A 22137-nucleotide genomic window follows, 5' to 3' on the forward strand; every position below is an offset into this window, starting at 1 on the left:
TACTTTCACTGCTACAAAAGTTAAGTCCACATTTAAAACACACCATCTAATTTCCGTTATCTCCTTGAATAAAAAGCATGAAATTGTTACAATGCAATCAATGAACAATGATCGAATTGTAAACTATAGTACTGTAAGACCTTGTTTTCGGGGGAGGCTTAGTAGGGCATAAAATCAAATGAGTACTTAAAAAAATGGATGATTCATAACTACCATCTGATCATCAGCTACTTAGGATAGAAAATTACTTTTATGAGCTATTTTCTCTTCAAATATGCAGCCTGTACTTTGGTTCAGGCTTGTTGCTAGGCAGTAGAAAAATGGGTTTCAAATGTCTGTGCTTTCCATCACTGCCGTGTGACTCTGCAGATCATGTGTACCTAGCTCGATACTAGAAAAAGTCTGAAGGCACTTTTAAGTGTCCAGTTGGTTGGAATTGAACTTGTTTTATCCAGTAGGTTCATGCTTGAGTAATGTAAGACTCAGTGTCTGATATCTTCTATAACTGAAACTGTGTTTATTTTGTTGGTGCTAGGAATTGAACCCAGGGCCTTGCTTGTGCTGTGCAAGCACATTACCTCGCAGCCAATGCTCACTGATGTTCTTTTACTGAATCAATACATATACACAAAATACGTAGCAGAGGACTGTCTACAAATTGTCAAAAACAAGAACACATTAGAGACATTATATAAAAATGTTTACATTTTAATAGAAAAATAACTATGACAGCTAAATATACATGGTAAATTTCTTAAAAAAAAAATCTTTAGTGGAATTCTAGTGATCACTCATGAAGCATGAAGTAAGCCAGCTGAGAGGAGAACAGTGATGCAAGACTACAAAAGTGTACAGGAAGCAAATTTATTTTAACATTCAGACCAGAAGCAGGTTTGTAATACACACGTGCCACTGAGCAGCAAGGCAGGAGGGCAGCGGGGCCTCCACTGCCTGCCTCAGCATGTGCCTTGCGCTCTGTATAGGCTGCAGGTACAAGCTTTATGTTCAATTCTGACAACAGATAAAACGTCTTCATCCTCATTTATGAATTCTCTAAAGTCCTATCTGGCTACAAGAAATACCTGGTTACCACTTTCAAGGAAAACTGATATGCACAATGTTTTCAAACTTTTAGAACAAGCTAAATCATATTCATTTATATGTAAAAAATAAAAAGCATATTGTAAGATATTTTTAATTTTTAGAAACCAAATCAGTCTTTGCAGTAGTGAACAGAATAAAAAGGCACGTCTTAGCCAGCCGGTACACATGCACATCCTCAGAAGACTGTGTCAAACCTGCACAGCCTGGGTGCACTTGGCAGCCCTAGCCTTGCCCGGCCTGGCTGCAGTCCCAGCGACAGACAGCAAATGCGGCCCAGAAACTAGAATGATGCAAGGGAACAGGAAGGTCTGTTACCTATGCTGCAGCCACACTGGGACTCGTTTCCATGCTCAGTTGTGCTCAGACACTTGCTCAACTGTCAGGTAAGTGTGGAACCACAAACATACTTCTTCCAGCAGCCTCACATGGTGGCTCTCTCATTCAGTCCCCCAACAAAAAAGGTGAAAACTGGCTTCAAAAGATGGACTCCAGAGAAATTCATCTCCCGATCACTGAAGGTAGGGACAGACCACCAGTGGCAACTGCAGAAAACATTCATAACAGAGGGAGAGGGCAGGACCCACTGTTCCTAAACACTCATTTTCATCATAGATATTTGTAAGTTATCCATGTCTTTTCATGTGAGCTTGTTATTCACACTTACGCTGTTCTAGTATTTTTTCCTGTTCTTACTTCAAAGTCTCGGACATTTCTGGAAAATCTCAAATATCTAGCGTCACAGATGGTCAGCAAAAGTGACAAGTCAACAAACTGTATTTTTAATTTCTAATTTGTGTAAATTCTCATTCATCTATGAAAAATAATCATGTTGATCTTAATAGACAACTGCTTTTCTGATTACTTATTAGTGTTAAAAAATTGAGCACATCTTTTTACTTTTGGTCTTTTTGAGAAAAGCTCTCAGCTATACAGTTCAGGCTGGCCTTGAACTCACTTTGTAGCTTAGGCTGGCCTTGAACTTGCAGCCATTCTCCTGCCTCAGCCTCCCAAGTGCTGGGATTACAGGTGTGCTCCACCACGTCCCGCTATAAATTTTTTATTCATACTTAAAACTACTAGATATTTACAGACAAAGCAGCATTTATTAAAATAGAATATACACTTCATTCATACCAAGCTCAACTAAGATTTACACACATTTTTATTTTTAAATACACACATGATTGTTTTAAAGCATCTATACAAAACTGAAACATGACACCGAAGCTAGATTGTGATTTTAAAGTAATTTCCAACTGCTAGTAATGTGCAATGTGGAAAATGCCAGTGAAATGCAGGTATAATTTTGGTGGCAATGTTAGTCCTATAACACAGAGCGATATTTACAAGCAAACATGATCCAGACAGCGCAGGCCGATTCAGGGTAAGTGAACACTCGGACGCGTACTGCCAGCCGCACTTGGTCTCCACGGCAGCAGATTATCTCTTCACAGAAAGGGGAGCTGCACGGGAAAGAAAATGTACTCAATGGAGGAGTAACAATGGGGCTTACTTTACTATTTCCAACTAAGTATTTACGTAAGTCCTGAAATACTTTGAAATCCTGTGTCTGCTATCAATGGCTCAGTAATATTGGTGGAGGTATTCATTACTTCCACACAGCCTACAAATTTAAAAACTCCCACTAGACAAGCTCAGAGATCCTCAACTGCTTGGAGTCATTGGGAAAACTCTACCCACCAAGTGGGGCTCTGGGGCTGCACTACAGAGCCACAGCTTCAGCGAGCAGGGGAGCCACTGCAAAGCACCCCATGGTCTCGCTGCCTGCCAAGACTCCCAAGCCCACGCACTCAGGCTTCTGGCTGTTACCGCTTACCGAAGACAGGTGGCAAAGGCACGCTGTGCATTCCTGTACACGAAGTGGATTGGGAAACCCTTGAAGGTATGCCCGTCGGGCACAGCCCTCCGGATGGCATCCTGAAACTCCTCGTTGCCTGCAGATACGCTCGTGGTGCGTTCAAATTCATAGGAGGCCAGGGCTGGTGACAGAAGGTAGGAAAGCTGGTCTTCCCATACAGTGGTGAGGCCCAGATCCTGCAGCAGTCAGAGAAGGCAAAGAGAAACAAATAAATACAAGTTCTGACTATTTTAATGGACGTCAAGATTTTTAGGTACTATTATAATTTAACCTTCCAACTACACAGTCACAATCACTAAAAATGTCTCAGAATCTTTACAATTCTCATCATAACACATCTGCCCGGTTTTAGCAGGTCACAAGCAATCTCAAAGGTCCATATCAGCTTGGTATACTCTGCCTGTGGTAAAATGTGAATTCCACATGTTGGGTGCAGGTTCTACTAACTGACATCTATTTCAACTAGATGGTTAGGTGGAAATGATACCCTCATCCTGGCTTTAATTTGCATTTCCCAACTACTAGAAGAACCAAGCCTCTTGTCTATTAGCCATGCACGGTAGATTATTCACAATGGAAGCGACCCTGCTCTCATTTGCAGCAGAACCTTAGAAAACAAAGACAACTGGCAACACTAGTGAGTGTAGCGATGCACTCATTTCTGGCAGGTTAATGAACTAGGTCCCAAACCAATGCCCTTGCTGGGAAATTACTACAAATGCTGTATTTCCCAAAGCTGCTGTTTACGTGCTTTACTAGTTGGCAAATGAGTAAAGAATATGTTAGAGGCCAAAGCTAAGAATACATGGAACTCAGAGCGCACACTGTATCTGCATGTCTTTGCCAGTTTCAAGGCAAACAGAAAAGAGGGCTCACCCAAGCAGAGCAGTCTAACAGTGAACACCAAGGTGCATCCAAAATAAATCTTCCATAGGAATTTTAGGTACTAGTCCTTTGCGGGTTATGTTTGTTGCCATATAACTTACCCTACCTACCTCAAGGTTTTAGTCTCTTGACGATTTCTCCTGTTGATTTTTGGGTTTTGTCTTGTATTGTAGATCTACTGCAAGACTTAGCATGTGCTAGACACGTGCTCTAAGACTGGGCTGCACCCCAGGCAACATAAGTTCCTAAAATATATTCATCTCTTCCTTTTTGGTGATCTCTTTATGTCTTCCTAAAGGTTCTTTATAAAGAAATCTACATGACTAACAAAGATGTATGATCCTGCCAGCAATCAGGAAATGACAGCCAGAATGAAGACATCATTTTACACTCACCTACTTGTTCCATTAGTTGTAATGTGAAAACAAAATTAACTGCAACAAACCAGGAGGAAAGAAAATGAAAACAATGTAACCTTGTATTTCTAATGGTGTAGTTATCTGACTAAGGTATTTTGGAAAGAGGAAGTCCAAATGTGAACAAATCCATTATTCTTCATTTCTAGGAGAAAGTAATAACTCTAGAACAGCAAACTTGGAAAATTTTCAGTCTCAGAACTTAACTCTCATAGCTTTCAAAACCGTAAGCTTCAAAAGGCAGGGACTGGACTCACTGTGTTTAGGCTAGAGTACTGCCTGGAATGACCACGCCCACTGAACAAAAGCATAAATGAACACAGGAAAGCACATATGAAGCTGCAATGGCTTCCAGGGCTCACCTTCCTATGCTCAGACACCAGGAGCCTCAGCTGCATTTCGATTTCGTTACTGGTCACTGACGCATCCACTGTGGATGCGCACAGTGGCGGGAAGGGCGGGAGGGAGGTTGTAGCTCCGGGAGCACATACGGATTTAATCGCTTCTTCGCTCATTGGCTTCCACTTGGATTCATCATTCAAATCAAATATACAGGTTTCAACAGCATCAGAGGGCTGGCAATTTCCCAAGAACATCTGATGATTGAAAACACAGCCCACCGTTCGGTACGGGTGCAGCGGTTTGGGCTGCTCAGTAAGCGGAGGCTCGTCAGGAGTGGCAGGCTTGTGGATGTACCTGCAGAGTCAAGACGTTTCACTGGATGAGCATTTGAAAGTCATAAGCCCACACTGAGCCACATGTAAGAAGTTACAGCTAAGAAACTACTTCCCAGGTCTTGAGTTTAATACTTGTTTTCTTTGTCTCCACAGTGTGATTACTCTGTTCATTGCATGGTACATCTTGTAATATAGAAACCAATTTTACTCCTTTGACTACAGGATATATTCTATGTCTACTACCAAGGTATTATAAATTGGGCATGACGGTGAATGGCTAAAATCCCAGCACTCTGGAGACTGAGGCAGGACGATCGCCTCAAGTTCAAAGCCTGGTCTACATAGCAAGACCATGTCTCAACCAATGACAACAGAATTTACTCTGGATAATACTAGATAATTGAGCTACATATTAGCAGGCAACATGACCAGTATGTTCATTAGTCAGGCAGAACGAGGACCCAGGGAAAGAAGTAGAAGGCTCAGAGCTGCACTACCATAGCACCCAGCATTTAAAACAAGATTTCGCACATAAGGCATAAATTATTGTAACTCCTAATAACCTGTTTTGAAACTCTGTCTTATTGTTATTTACTTTTCTCTTTAAAACAAAAAACCAGGCCAGGGATTTAGCTCAGCAGCACAAGCCCCTGCCAGGCAAGCGTGAGGTTGAGTTTGATCCTCGGTACCAAAAACAAACAAACAAACAAACAAACAAACAAACAAAAAAACCCACCAAGAGAAAGGAAACAACCAGCCACTAGATAGAACAGAAACTCCTAGTGGCACACGTGAAGGAGCGCTTTCAGATAGCGCCCACATTACTTTTCAAAGAGAAACTGTGATTTACAACTTGAGCTCTGTTGCAAGCTTAAGGATAACCACCAGAAGAAAAGCATGAAATCACAAATTTTTCTTAAATCGATATCATGTGGTAATGACTATTTTAAGGGTGCAAATATTTTTAGAGCTTGTTTACTTTTAGCAGCCACACCTGAGTTTTCTTTATTTTCTAACCCTCCTGAGTAGTACCTAGATTACAGGCATATTCCACCACACCCGGCAACTGCAAGTAACTTCTAATGTGTGCTCTAGAAAGGCTATAAGCACGTTATACACATGCACCTGTAGGTATCACCAAATAAACACTGGACAATTCTAAATATTTAGGGCTGGGGTGTAGCCAAGAGGTAAAGTGCCTGCCCAGCATGCATGAAGCCCTGGTTTGAGTCCCAGCACTGGAACCCTAACTAACCAAAGATGTTCTCTCCGTGTCTTGCTACTCTTGGCACTCAAGTGACTCACCTGTGTCCTGTCAAACTCTCCCAGAAGGTGATGGTGCCATCGGTCCCGCAGGTCATGACCCAGGCATGCGGCACCCCTTTGGCCTTAGTCCCCACACAAACGAACGCTTCCAGGCCATAGCCGAGGAGAAGGCTGCACAGGAGGTTAGCGTGGTCTTCACAGTCGCCCTGGAGGATAAAATGAACCAAAATGAGCATTTCTTTCTTCACGTGGTTCCCTTCCTCAGTCAAGATTTTAAATGCAAAATTGCAATGAATATTAATAAATTTTAGACCTTGCATCATTAGTCCAATATTAGGCTGAATCAAGTAGGAAAACAGATAAACTAATTTTAGAAGAGCCTTAAGTTATTTTATGTAGTGCTCACAAATCCAACAGTTATAACAACGTATTTTGATTAAAAACTTTATAAAGAACTCATGTAACATCAAAAGAAAAACAGATATATTCAATTATACTATGCTTGCTGATATAGATAATTCTATTGAAGATAACAAGCAAATTCATAGTAATCATTGTAGATCACCTTGTATTGCAGTTTTATATGACTTTTTTGTTTCATGTTTTTCTAGGAATTCGTTTTGTTTTGCCTTGCTGTTTTGTTTTTCCCTCTAATACAGAAAGGACAGAAATACATGTAGAGAGTCATGCATGCATAGAACTTCTAAACAGTTTATGAGAATCAACTATATAATGCACAATGAAATGAACAACTACTTTGAAGAAAGAGACACTACAGTACCCAGTGCTGACTCCATAGGGTCATGATGTGAAACCCAACAATACTATTATTCTTTGTTCAGAGTGATTTTAGTCTGTTTTGTTTTGTTTAATTTCAACATATGTGAAGGTATGGACAACTATTTTGAAGAGAATGAGACACACTATGACAGCCACTGTTGACTTTCCTATTGCCTGGTCTTGAAGACCTAAAACGTCTTCAAATTCCTGTTTGAATCAGTTTTATACTATGTTGTTTTGTATGAATTCACTGTATGTGAAGACAGGGACACCTATTTGGAAGAAAACAAGAGTCAATATGATAGATAGTGAAGATCTCTGGGTGTCTTGCTTTGAAATTTGTGTCTCTTATGTTGCTTTCTTATGTTCTGTTTTGGTTGTGTTTAATTTTACCCTCTTGAAAATAAAAAAGAAAAGCAGAACAGCTGAATAAGAAACACATAAGCTGATAAATCATCCTGTAGGAAACGAAAATAAACACTCAGGTTAAACCAAACAGTTGTACTGTCTATCTATGATAACTTAAGGACACACACACAGAAAAATGACTGAGAGAAAAAACCAATAAAATGACAACAATAGGGTAGAGTAGGTTATATGTAATTTCCTATTTTCCAAATTCTCTTTGACATAGACTACTTTCACAACTTAAAAACAATTGCAAAGACTGCAAATAAGCAATATCTGAGACAGATGGCTGTAACTATGTGAGAATAGCAATAATAACTACTGAGTGGATGAAAACTTTTTCTTCCAAAAAGTGTGCATTAATGGCTCTTTTTAAATTAACTGAACGACACAATGTTTTATTCTTATAAAGCTGACTTTACAAAAAAGTTTGAGGCTCAACACTTTCTATCCTGAGATTATTGTCATAGAAACAAAATTCAAGAGAAAAATAAAGATACTCAATGCAAAAATTCATTTATGATAATATCAAAAGACAAGGAGCAACTGTGTGTTGACCAAAAGAAACATTCCTGAAATAAGGGAAGATCTTGTACATCAATTCAAGAAAACTTTGTCATTGAGACGGAAATCACAAAGAAAGCAACAGCACAGAAAAATGCTCACAGCATGTTAAATTACAAAGGAGGACATGAAATATCATTTATTCCTTACTTATAATTATGGAAAAATGACACAGATACTAAAAATAACAAAAATATAAAAGTTGATAAATTCAGGAATAGGTGAAGTTTCAGTTTACTATTATGCTATTGTCTGTACAACAAAACTGTTTTAAATACTCAATTTTCAAGCTCTACTTTAAAAAGTGCTTTCTCTTTAAAAATACAACACTGAACCAAGAGGGTGACTGGTTGATTTATAACACATTTACATAACAATTTCAAATATGTTATTATCTCTACTCTATGTGGAATTTTAAGAACTTGCATAACAACACAACTTTCTTGAACTATAGCTCAGTAAGTCCGGTTTAGTTGCTTTCCAATTCAGACACCTTCCCAAAGGACAAGCCCAGGCTGGGAGTTTAGCTCAGCAGTATAAGTGCCTGCTTGACAAGCATGGGGTTGTAAATTCGATCCCCAGTACCAAAAAAAGATTGACAAACAAACCAAAGGACAAACCAATCTCTCACCCAAGTGTTTCTTGCACCCATGAGCTTTACTTTGTAAATGCCGAGCTACTCATCTGCCCTCAGACCAAACAAAACTACTGCAAAACAACAGATTTCTCTTCTCTTTGTTCCAACCAGACGAAAAGTTAAAGGCAGCCTTACTCATTACTTTTAGAATTTAGATTAATATAGTCAGTTTACTGAAATTGAAGCCTTAGAAAACTCAATATTAGGGCTGGGGATTTAGCTCAGTGGCATAAGCACCTGCCTTACAAGCAGGCAGTTGTGAGTTCAATCCCTGGTACCGCTAAAAAAAGAAAAAGACAAAAAATAAAAAAATACAAAAAAAGAAAACTCAATATTAAGCAGGGCATGGTGGCACACACTTGAAATCCCAGCTCTTTGGGACACCGAGGTAGCACGATCACAAATTCAAATCTGGCCTGAGCAACTCAGCAATTTATCGAGTTAAATTTAAATTTAAATAAAAAAAAAATACCAGGGATAAAGCTGGGTGTGGTAGTGCATGCCTGTAATCCCAGCACTTGGGAGGCTGATGCAGGAAGATTGCTGTGAGTTTGAGGCTAGACTGCACTGCATAGCAAGACCTTGCTTCAAAGAATTAATCAGAAAAATAAAGTAGTGGGGATTAGCTTAGTGAAAAGAACCTGGGTTTAGCCCCAGCACTGCAAAACAAATGAAAAAAAGAGTTTAACATCAATAAATTTATACAAGTTCTTAAATAGGTACTTGTGTTTATAACTGAGCAAACTGCCATGCAAGGCAGGACAGTTCTCCATAAGCATCTATATTCACTGTGTACCATTTTCTCTTTAAAAGAATGTATGTGGGGGCTGGGGAGTTAGCTCAGCAGCATAAGCGCCTGCCTTGCAAGTGTGTGGTCGTGATTTCAATCCCCTGTGCCGATAAAAAGAAAAAAAAAAAGAACATATGCATGACCTCAGCAAATTTCTTTCTTTCTTTTTTTGTCTTTTTCCTTTTTATCCGTACTGGGGATCGAACTCATGACTGCCTGCTTGCAAGGCAGGCGCTTATGCCGCTGAGCTAAATCCCCAGCCCCCTACCTCAGCAAATTTCTATGCATAAATTATACCAACAGACCATGGTTTGGTCATATGCTGTCTTTAAGTTGTTCTTTACCTGTTTTTGACAACTGTTTAAGTATCCCTACCTTGAAGAAACCACACTGAGTTTAATAAGAAACTACAAGAAAAAATAAAGATGACAAGTTTTATGTGCTAACATGCTAACATTCTGAAAAAGGGTGAAAGCCCAGTTTAGCTTGCAAGCTTATGATAGGTTCACTTTCTTTTTTCTACCTCTCTCCTCATTCTCTCCGTACGTCTCAGGAATAAGGACTGAACTCAAGGCCTTCACACCGAGCACATCCCCAATCCTTTTGATTATTTCTTTGAGATAAGGTCTTGCCATGTAGTCCAGGCTGCCCTTCACAATCCTTCCTCCCTGGTGGCTGGGATGGTGGGATCACGGGCATATGGCCCTGTGCCCTGCTTGGTAATCACAGATTGCCCTGAGGTCATCTACACGCACACTATAAAGGCAATGACTACAGTGCAGTGATGGCGTTGCAGGGTGTGTGTGGTACCTTGTTCCTACAGAGAAAGGCCAGCAGAGTGCACCACTGCTCCTGTTTACCTCCTCCTCCAATCACCGGGGCCCGCTCATACCCCAGCACATTCACGAATCTTGCTGCCTGCCGCGGGGTGTCCAGCAGCCGTCCAGCACGAAGTGGTCTCACGTAGGAACACACTGGCCTGTTTATGCCATTCTCATCCTGGAGGGAAGGGGAGAAATTATCTGGAGTGACGGATTAGTCATCCCCAACTGTAACAGCTGCTGCTGTTTTTCTTTTTTTCCAGTGTCCTAATCGAGAAAATGCAAAGTGGGGGAGAAACTGGCTCTGCAGAGCAATCTTGGGCTGAGTGAAGAGAAAAGGTCATAAAAGCAAAGATGAACGAACATGCTGCAGCTGGGAAACACAGAAAATTACGACAGCCCAGCTTCTAATAACTCTCTAAGTGCTCACCTTACACCTAGCACTAGCTTCTTAAATGCTGTGCATGTAACCTCCTTTAATGCAAGTAACATCCTCGTTATTTTCATTCCATAGGTGAGGAAATGGAAGCTACAGTTACAGTGCTAAGAAAGCCACTAACCACATGTGGTGATTTAAATCTTTCCTTTTAAAATTTATTGCTTTTTTAGGGGTTGGGGATTTAGCTCTGTGGTATAAGCACCTGCCTGACAAGTATGAGATTGTTTGATCCTGAGTATAAAAAAAAAATTGATTTCTAAAACACTTTAACCAATACACAGAAATTGCACATATTTATGAGGTACCATGCATTTCAACTCATGCATTCATTCTGAAATATTCAAATCAGGGCAGACATGGCTCCCTTCCCCAACATCTCCCACATCGAAACCTTTTCCTCTAGCTCTTTAAGAATATGTAATATAGGGGCTGGGTATTTAGCTTAGCGGCATAGTACACGGTTGACAGTTCGATCCCCAGTAATGGGGCGGGGGGAGAGAATACATGTAGTGCAGTGCTGTCACCTGTAGCCACCCTGCTGTGACTACAGTCACAGTGTGTGTCTTAGCAGTGTGATACCTCGTCTGTAGTGGTGGAGTGGAACCAGGCCCTCACACACCCTCAGAATCTTCCCCTTCGCTTTCATTTGCCATTTGTCTGCCTCCCCGCCCCCACCTGGCCCCATCTCCAACTAGATGGACAGTAGGCCTCGGTGCTGGCGATGCTACCTCACTTGCCTGGCCTTTCAGTGCACAGAGACCACTGCTGGAAGGTCAGAGGCTACTTTTCTCTTTCCCAGCATGAGCCAGCAGAGACCTCACCTCCAAGCTCCCCATCTAGAAACAGAACCACATTTCATCTGTCCTCAACCTAGGAAGAATGGCGGGGTAAAGCCAGATGACTAAAATGTGTTACATCATTTACTACATTACACTTACACAAAGGTGTCTATGTGGTGGTGAAGATATAGAAACATATTAATGACTCCTCAAAAATTACAAAAAGTAGCCAGGCGTGGTGGCTCATGCCTGTAATCCCAGCACTCAGGAGGCTGAGGCAGGAGGATGGTTGCGAGTTCGAGACCAGCCTGGGCTACAAAGTGAGCTCAAGGCCAGCCTGAACTGCACAGTGAGACCCTGTCTCTAAAAGACAAAAAAAAAAAAAATTACAAAAAGAATATGGAACAATTATTTTGTTACTCTATTAAAGATAAAATGTGGCTAGGAATCAGAAAAAATACCAGCAGAGATAATACATATAGCTCCATACTCACGAGGGTGTGACAATGTCTCAGCTTGTAATACTGTGAAAGTTCTGTGCCTTTGTGTGTTCTCATCTCAGTGAGCACATACAGAATGTTGGGATTCCAACGCCGGGCAGCTACAGCTTCCAGCCTCATCATCACAGCAACTCCCCTTCTTCAGTGTGCTGCGCTGCTGAGCTACTCCACACACTACATCAGGTGCATTGATGCACTTCAACTTTCAATAGGTTCCCCAGGTACAGCACCCTCACTAAGCTAAGGCCTGCTGGTCCTGCAATTAAAACTATTGCTCCCTGGCTTAGAGCTCGTGGTTACACATAATTATTCCATGTAATACTGGTCTTCTATTTGTTTTGAAACAGGGTCTTACTATGCAGTTCAGGCTGGCCTTGAACTCACGCAGTAGGCTTGGTCTTGGACTCATAGCAATCCTGCCTCAACTTCCTGACCACTAGGACTACAGGTTTGCACCACCACACCCGCCAATATGTCTTTCCAAAAACCTAACAAAAAGAAGGTTTCAACAGCACTGGCCATTCAAGAGATGCAAATTAAAACAACACTGAGACTTCACCTCACACCAGACAGAATGGCTAGTATTAAGAAATCAACCAATAACAAATGCTGGGGGGGGGGGAGCGGCTGTGGGGATAAAGGAACCCTTCTCCACTGTTGGTGGGAATGTAGATTGGTGCAACCACTGTGGACATCAGTGTAGAGATTCCTCAAGAAACTAAGATTGGAGGGCCCATTCAACCAAGCTATTCCCCTTCTGGATATCTTTTTTCAAGAATTAAAAAAAAAATCATACCACAGCAATATATGTGCACTGATATTTATAGCAGCACAGTTTATAACAGCCAGATCTTGGAAACAACCTAAATGCCCACTGACTGAGGAATGAATAAAAAAGATATGGTACTTTTTTTTTTTTTTTTTGGTCTTTTATCGGTACCAGGGATCAAACTCACGACTGCCTGCTTGCAAGGCAGGCGCTTATGCCACTGAGCGAAATCCCCAGCTCCTAGACATGGTATTTCTATGTAATGGAGTACTATTCAGCCATAAAAACTGATAAACTGGACATTTAGGTAAATGCATGTGCCTTGAAAACATACTTAATAGTGAAATAAATATGTCACTCATGCATAATCATTCCATTGTTTCATTAGTATGATAAGGAAAAAACATGCATTTTGTCCAAGAGTGAATGACTTCAGCCAAGCAACAACTCAGGCCACACTTGCCTTCACTTTAACCCACTGTGAGCCATTTTAAGTTGATTTTTGGACGTTTTAAGAAATTTTTGATGTGCTGTACGTTTTGGGTTTTTTGCATGTGGACATCCAGTTGTTCTAGTATTTTTACTGAGGGTTCAATCCTTTCTTCACTTAATTGCTTTTGCATCTTTGCCAGATGTCGCTATTTTGGGACTTCATATTGGTACTTGGTGGTTTGTCTATGTTGATATCAATGTCATTTTGCCATGATTGGTGTAACTTTGTGATAAGCCGTGGGATTGTGGAGGGTTGGAGCTCTAATTTTGTCCCTTTATCAAAGTTGTTTATAGACTACTCCGTCTTTTTTATTTTTACAGAAATGTAAGAATCAAAATGCTAATTTATATGAAAAATGATGTTGACAGTTGGACAAAGGATTGTGTTTTCTGATCTTTATTATTTTCTTCTATTCGTTTTTGGTTTCATTCTTTTATTTTTAATAATAAAGAAAGAACACATATAGTTCCTGTTCTGCACACAAGAACTGAATTTATACACACATCACAGTGTCTAAGTGTCATGGGGGATAGTTAAACAAATTAGATCTTTATCTACTTTAAACCAAGTCTACTCAGAAAGAATTTTAAAGTCTAATGATCAAAATTGAAAGCAAAATAAAGTTTGTATTATACCATTTATACTCAATGAGTATTATAAAATTACTATTCTATTTTACAAATAAACTTTTCTTAGTTAGGAATAAACATATTTTATAAATATAGTTAAATAAGATCTGTAACATAATTTACAAACCTGTGCAAAAATCTTGACTAGTCGTGAGTTGTGTGAGGGTCGAATCTGCAAATACTCTCTCCACCACTGCTTAGCATACACAAGAAACAACCGTTCTTTCTCTGCAGTCTTCTGGCGCTCCAAAGCAAGCTGGGAATTTGAAAACACATTTTTCATCCTCTTGATGGCCACAGCAATTTAACTACCAGTGCCCAATGGCCTGTGAGCCCCAGTGGCCACCTGGACCAGCCCCAGCCCTCACGCAGACCTATGCATCCCACCCAGCAGGCCAAGTGACCTGGCACTCCCAGGACAAGAAGGTGCTCAGGAAACCCTGTTGTCACCCCTCACTGGCGAGCTTATGTGGCCTGGCTGCTCCTCCTCTCCCTACCGCGTACGGCACACTTGGCCTAAGTGTATTCGGCTCTTCTATGTGTGAGGGGACCTTCCCGACCGCAATCCCTCAGCCTGGGCAGTGCTAATCACGCCCCACGTAATGCTCTCCACCACGTGGTACTCTGCTTACTGATTTATGTTTATGATCTTCTCACCAGAATCACACTGTACTCATCTGCACTGCTGGGGACTGAACCCAGTGCTTTCTACACTGAGCGGCATGCCCAGCCTATTTTGCCTTTTCATTTTTATTTTGAGAAAGGGTCTCACCACTTCACCAAACTGCTAGCCAGGGCTCAAGGTGCAATCCTGCTACTCAGTCTGGAATCCAGGCCTGAGAGATGCTGCCTGCCTCAGGCACAGCTATCGCCTGGGTTTCAAGGACAGTGCCTCATGTCTTTCAACATCTGTTTCAGAGCAGTGAGTCTTTTTGACTTAAAAACTTTAAACCAAGTGTGGTGGCACACACCGGTAAGCCCAGCTCTCTGGGAGGCTGAGGCAGGTTGACTCTCAGCTAGGCAACAGAGATTTTGTCTCAAAATTAATAAAGATTAGAATGGGGTCTGGGGATGCAGCTCAGGCCTTGCCCAATCCCCGGCACTGGTAAAAACATCAATAATGGTGTAACTAGAAATGCCTTGAAATTAGACACCATTTATATATTAGAAACAGCAGAATAAACATATGCTTCACTCTTTAGTAAATTGGACAGCAGAAACCTGAGAAATTTTTCTTTTTCTTTTTGTCTTTTTCCTTTTTTATAGGTACTGGGGATCAAACTCATGACTGCCTGCTTGCAGGGCAGGTGCTTATGCCGCTGAGCTAAATCCCCAGCCCCCTGAGAAAATGTTTATGAAACAATGTCAAGGTTAGCAACTCGGGACTGGGGATGCAGCTCAGGGTAGGGTAAGCACACTGCGCATGCAAGGCATTTGGTTCCATTCCCAGCATCGAGAAAAAGCAGAAGTCATTTATTCATCAATATGCTCAATAAAAAAATTTATCAAAAAAGTAGAACCCAAATATTTACTCTATATATCACGTGTTTATAATGTAATTAAAACGCCCAGGTACACATCCATGTGCACATAACAGCTGAGTAACATTGGAGTGGCTTCCACTCTGTGGCCTCAGGTGTTCACAGGCTACCATGCATCTCAGATGCCAGAGATTAAGGGAGATGGGAGACTGCCACAGGGAGAAGCCATTTCAAGAAAATAGAGCAGCACACTGTGTGCCGGAGATAGCAAGGCTGGCAACCCGAACTCAAAAGACAAAAGGCTGAGGTGTGCAAGGACCTGAGCTGTCACTCCAGGGCAGAGCATGTGCCGAGCACTACAAGGCCCTGGGTCCACCCCATGGGGAAGGTGGGGTAATGGCAGCTTTGGACTGAGGAATGCAGCCAAGAAGTAGCATTTGGTGAGCCCCAAACAAGGCACAGGGCACAGGGCAGGGCAGAGTTCAACACTGCGCCCAGACACAATCCACAGGAACACACACACACTGGCCCTGAGCCAGGCCATACTCTACTCTTCTTTCCTCATCAGGTCTGGAACACTTTCTGACCTATCCTGATGGTGTGCAAATATTCATGACTTTCCCAAACAAGACTACAAATTCCTTGTGAAAAACTTTTTTTGAGATAGGGTCTCACTATGCAGTCCAGGCTGGCCTTGAACACCTAGTGATCCTCCTGCCTCAGCCTGTCCAGTGCCTAGATTACAGGTATGCACCACCACAGTTGGCTGAAAAATAACCTTCATAAAATAACTATTTCTTTTCTTTCTCATCCCTTTTTTGTTAGCCCATGAATGCTAATCTAAATCAATGATAATTATTTGAAAAGAATACTTTCTAGGATCAATGAAGACAAATACAATCAAAACTCAAAATCACTTACCTGGGTGTTTACTACTTCTTGAGATAGTGTTTGATTGAGTGGTGGGTACATTTCGAATTTTATATTTAAAATTCCCACAGAAACTTTTGATTCTGTACCTATAAATATAAATTTTAGAATTTTAAAGGTTTCAATACTATATTTAATCAACTAAGGTCTAACAAAAATAACTGAGACATAGTACATGGAGTAGATAATACTTGACATTACATTTAATATTAAAAATAAACTAACAAATTAGTTTTTAGCTTTCACAAAGGCATCTAGTATAAGGAGATTAACTATTAACTTTCTAGCCATATTTTAAGGAACTCTTCTGGTATGATTTGGGTTTAATTTTTATCTTCAGTCAATGTAACACCAATCAGACTTACACTAAATCTGAAGCCAAAGCAACAGTTAACGTTTCATTTTATGTTCATAAAAACAGGTCAGAAAGCATTTATACTGTCATATAGAGTAGCCCCCACTTACTTTCTTATTAACACATTACACATGAGTACAAATTTTCAGTCGATGCCTGGACTTAAAGAACTAGAAAACACTGTATATGAGAACTTTTTAGTACTTCCTCACTAAATCGGTATATGTTTATTTCTTGGCCATTCATAATTACTATGTTAGGCCTAGTTTTGAAAACAACTGGGAATCTGGTAGGTTTTTTGCTTTTTGAGGCAGGGCCTGCTATACAGTTCAGACTGGCCTTAAACTCACTCTGTGGCCCAGGCTGGCCTCAAACTTGCAGCGACCCTTCTGCCTCAGCCTCCTGAATGCTGAGATCACAGGCATACACCACTACACCTGGCTGGGAATCTGTTTTGAAACTAAACCTCCTGGATAAGTAAAAATTATTTCTCTTAAAAAAAAAATGTTTCTCTACTTTCTATGTAAGGAGAAATTCTGGATCTGACTTAAAATCTTGAAGGCTATACAATTTACTAATGTTTAAGTAATGAGTAAGTGTCACAACTAATGTAGTTCTATTAAAAAATAACTGTACAATAGCAAAGTAATTGTGTGTGTCATGAATAAATGATTGGCTGTCTTGGCTTCTCCATCAGCAAACGCACACTGCTGAGCAGTGAGTCTGCAAGACAGACAGTGGCACCAGACTGCAGAGCGCGGAGAGGCCCAGACTGATGCCAGAGCACTCAGGTCCCTGGGCTGACAAGAGACATGCTAGGCTCCAGAGTGGGCATTGTTTATTTGTGTGTACCACACTCTTTTTCTTTATAGCCTTGTATTTACTCCAAAAAATAAAAATAAATTGAAAACCTTCAAAGTTTCTATATTAACTTTTCAGAAAATAATTTTCCTTAAAAACGCAGACTGCCTGTGAAGTACTGCACTGGGGTCACTCTTTAAGGTTTCTCTCAAGGCCACAAGCAGAACTGTGAGGAAATCCTGGTTTCCCGCTTGGCCGGGTGTATAAGCCGGCGTGCAGAGGTATTGTTACTGAGAGATAACAAACAGCAATCGCCATACCTACACCCATAAGTTCCACCGTCAGACTGGCCACTCCATTTTCTGAGCCCAAAACTGATCGCCACTCCAGAAAATATGATGCCACTAAGGCGGTTTCACCAAAAACATCTGTTTTGATTAGCACCATATGAATTGGATCACTTATTGATAACATTGTTGTTGAATCAGCCATTCTAGTTCCATCACCTAGCAACAAAAACCAAAAAAATAAGTAAATAAACAAAACTGTATTAGGCCAATGCAAAACAATAATTGTACTGAAAAGTATGTGAAAAAATAAGTTTATATGAAACCAAACAGAATAATTTGGTAGTGTCATAGAAAGCATGCCACTCTACAAACAGAGGCACTTCCTGTTTTTATCACTAACTTCTGAAGCAATTGACAGAACTGTATCAGGCTATCTAGTTACTTCCAGCATCAGAGTTTTCTGACAAAAAATCTGTTCTGTAAAAATAATTATCTAGGGGCTGGGGATTTAGCTCAGCGGCCTCAGCATCTGCCTTGTAAGCAGGCAGTCATGGGTTCGATCCCGGGTACCGATAAAAAGGAAAAAAAAAATTATCTAAAACATATACTACTACAGTAATAAAAAAGTCAAATATGTCAATGTTCATGTTCAAACTATTTCAATTCTTCAAGATCTAGAAATAATCTATGCAAAACTGGAAGATCCAGCACTTTGGGTACAGCAATTTACCATGTGAACAACCTGATTACTCTTTCTTGGTATTGGGGATTGAACGCTGGGCCTTGCTCATGCTAGTGGCACTCAATCACTGAGCTATATCTCCTGCCCTTTTAAAATTCTAAGACAGGTTCCCCTTAAGTTGCTCGGTCTGGCCACCAACTTGTGATTCCTCCTGCCTCAGCTTTCCAAGTAGCTGGGGTTACAGGCATATACTACCACACCCAACTAACAAAAATTTAATAGAGAAAAACACAGTAAGCTTTACAAGTGAATGATATCACCTTACAATCTAAAACTATGAAGGTTTAATTCTGTACCTTTGCTCTGTATTGACAATTAAAATGTACAAAATGCCCTTATACACGTTTAAGAGTTACAGAGTATCACAAACTTAGCCATCCTTCACCAGTTACAAGAATCCTATCTCATTCTCCACTATGTCACCATCAATTGCTTAGCATGGGGTAATATACACATTGTAGACATTTAAGTATTTCCTACTAAAGATCCAGTAATTAAGACAGTAAGAAAATAATCTTCAGGGAAAATTAATTAGCAAAACACAGCATAATGCAGGAAAGTGGGTAGAAATTGTTTTAAGTCAAAAATATCAATGGCAGAGCGAAAAACTAGAGAGATTTATCCATTACAAATCTCTACCTAGAACAAAAATTGTACTTTTTCCACCATAGAGCCTAAAAAAAAAAAAAAAATCTACTCAATTAAATGATCATCTTGTTCCTTACCTAAGTTTTCTCTGTGTACTTCAAGTAAAAAACCATCATGAAAATCTGGTTCACAGGCACATGGAACAGGTTTAGAACGAAAACGCTGATTCCGATAATGTAAACATAAAGTAAAAGTTGAACAAACTTGTCCTGGTAAAGGCTCAGGTTCTTGAAGATGTTCCAAGAAAGCTTTTCCACCCAAAACCTGAAGGTAAAGATACCTCCGTGTTGGATCAATATTAGCTGTAAAGTGTAGCAATATATATGAGGAAACTGCCAAATAATTTCACAAATGTGATCAAGACATTAGGAAACAATAATTTGACATAAATAAAAGTAAAGACTAAAAAAAAAGTAACATATTTACTACATAGCAGGATCAGTTGCACTCTGGAAAGAAAAGATATGCTATTCTGAGTTTTCATCCTAGCTGCTTTCTCCCAGCCAGAAAGGAGTCAAAACACCAAGGTCTAGGTTTGGTTTTTAGCAGTGCATAAAACATTTTTTTACTTCAAAAAGGCAAGTCAGACAATTACCAACTTAGTAGCAACTGTATCAGTTAGATTACTACATTATTATTAAAAAAGCAAAGCTGTACAGTGTTCATAATATACTAAAACAAGAGACCAATGTTCTTATTTTTTGTATCTACTGTGCTATGAGCTTTTCTTCTACACTTCATGCAAAATAGAATTTAAGTTTTAAGTTAACCACACATTGAAAAGTAAGGACTTCATTTTGGAAAACAAAAATTAAAAAGTTTCCTGGCAAATATCAAAAACTAAATTTATCAATATGTATAAGTAACCACCACTAAATTAATGTTAAAAAATACATACATACTTTTTTTTAAGGTTGACTGCTTATCAAAACCAACAGACTGTTTTGGAGAAGCAGAAAGTTCTTGCTCAACACTGTCCTAGAAAGGTAACAAGAAAAAACAAATTAGGAAACAAAATTTCAGTTAGGTAAAAACCTCCACTTGAACTAAGCACAGAAGGCCCTTTCCAAGACCCCTTATTTTCCCAAAATAAGTAATGAAAATAAATGCCTCCATAGAAAGTGGTACAAGTGGTCATTCCTATGATCTAACACTAGGAACTAAACTGTCTTCAAGCCTTGCATCCACAGAACACTCAAAACAAATTCTTAATGCTTTAAACAAGATTAAACTTTCCCTAAATCTTATATAACACTTGAATTAACATTCTACCATGAATTGATTTAATTAAGTGACAGCCACACAGCAAAGACTAATACTAGGTCAATTTTTATAGCAAAATAGCTCCAAAGGAGCAAATCCTGTATGCAAATACTTATTCCCTAGTGTACCAAAGTCCACCCTATTTTTACCTGACACTACCAGGTATTGAGGTCACAGTTTTCATTATTGCCTCATTTCAAAGGAGGGCCTACTTACTGTGCACTGAGACACCATCATCCCACCACTGACCTAGTTTTATGAAAAGATTTGAGGGGTCTTAAGCAGCCTGTTATTTTCTTAGGGAATTTAATAAGTGTAACTTAGGAAAAACAATCCTTAAAGTAAAAAAACAATTATATAATAATCTTGGTGAAAAAGAAGTTTGTTAAACAGTGTTAAAACTTGGCTAAAGCACATGTATTTTTAAAAACTGTAGCCTGCCTGGTAAGCATAAGGCCCTAATTTTGATTCCCAGTACCAAATAAATACATAAATAACGGTAATTCTAGACAGGTGTGGTGTTGCAAATCTTTAATCCCAGCATTCAGGAGGCTGAGGCAGGGGATTAAGGTGAGTTTGAAGCCAGCATAGACTACACAGTGAGTTCAAAGCCAACCTGAACTACACAGCAAGACCTTGTCTCAAAAGGACAAAAAAATTAACAAATAGGTAAGTAAAATTGTAGTCCTAGAGTACAAGAAGAAAAAATTCTGTCATTGCAGAAACAGAAGTATGTTATTATAACTCAAATTTCAGCGATACAATATTAATTTCCATACTCAGGACAGAATTAACCCAAAACAAGGACATTATTAGGTAGAATGACCCTTTTCATACTAAGAGAATAACATCAAATATAGATCCTACAAACAGCATCTGCATGAGCGAACACGTATACTCTGACTTTCCCCTAAAACATTACTCACAGTAACAAAATTTAGTTCTTTCATCACATCATCAATGATTCCTCGACGTCTAAGAGCTTTGATCAAATCTTCTGTTGACAGGTGTTGGTCTGGCGCCAACTCTTCCCGGATGGTCTCCGCCAGGATCTCCCTTATCCTACCGTGGACATCCATCTATGCACAGAAGGCCCGTTTACAATGTACAACATGATAGGGCATTCGGTACCACTCCTCAAATTGTGGGCTTTTACTCAGATAGTCCCCACCATCGTTGAATGAGAAAGAGATCAACTTTTAAAAGATGAAAACGTTTGGGTAAACATTTCAAAGATACTTTCTCCCGGTTATCTACCACCCCTGCTGCCAACACTTGGTCAAAGTGAATCTCGGGCACAGGGAGCAGCAAGATCCCGAGCGCAGTCGGGCAACGCAGCAGGTCCGCGGGACTAACCCATTTAGGACTCAGTCTTCTCGTCCGAAGGCCGAAAGCGAGACGCACGGAGCTCTGGACAGAGCTAGGAGGACGAGCGCTAGGTGGACACTGTCACCGGGGCCCGACTCGACCACTTCCAGCAGGCCCCAGCCTCCCGGCCCCCAGCCGCCCTGGTCCCTCCAAAAGCCAGTCCCCCGACGCCATAGGCCCCGGCCCCCCACCTTGCTCAGCTGCTGCTGGATGAGCTGTTTCAGCTCGGAGGCTTTCTCTGGAGGCAGCGACATGCCGGCGGCCGCCCTAGCACGCTCTCGCCTCCAGGTGCCCCGGCACCGCCACAGCTTCTGTGGTACACAGGGTAGCTCACGAGGGCTGACGCCGCGTCAGCCCGGCTGGGCGAGAACGGGGCGCGGCGGCGCCAACTGTTTTTAAACGGGCCGATGCGGAGGCCCCGGG

At 40.5% G+C, this 22137-nt stretch overlaps 1 protein-coding gene across 2 annotated transcripts; it reads right to left on the reverse strand.

Moving 5' to 3' along the window:
- Nucleotides 1–687: 687 nt before the first annotated feature.
- On the reverse strand, nt 688–22134 carry Cep76 (centrosomal protein 76). 2 transcript variants are annotated; one of them, XM_063232010.1, is made up of 12 exons: nt 21906–22134; nt 21273–21425; nt 19986–20061; nt 19161–19385; nt 17724–17909; nt 16239–16336; nt 13964–14092; nt 10217–10405; nt 6267–6433; nt 4647–4980; nt 2942–3159; nt 688–2567 (listed from the first exon to the last, which is right to left on the reverse strand). In XM_063232010.1, exons 1-12 carry the CDS (start codon nt 21966–21968, stop codon nt 2429–2431), a joined length of 1977 nt encoding a protein of 658 aa, XP_063088080.1. In that variant the 5' UTR covers nt 21969–22134; the 3' UTR covers nt 688–2428. The 2 variants fall into 2 exon arrangements, with proteins under 2 accessions (XP_063088080.1, XP_063088081.1); XM_063232011.1 differs by lacking the exons at nt 21273–21425; nt 21906–22134 and having other exon boundaries at nt 19161–19347.
- Nucleotides 22135–22137: the final 3 nt, after the last annotated feature.

This window comes from Cavia porcellus, unplaced genomic scaffold, assembly GCF_034190915.1.
Source record: "Cavia porcellus strain 051 isolate PalLab524CR breed Dunkin Hartley unplaced genomic scaffold, mCavPor4.1 scaffold_20, whole genome shotgun sequence".
Lineage (NCBI taxonomy): Eukaryota > Metazoa > Chordata > Mammalia > Rodentia > Caviidae > Cavia > Cavia porcellus.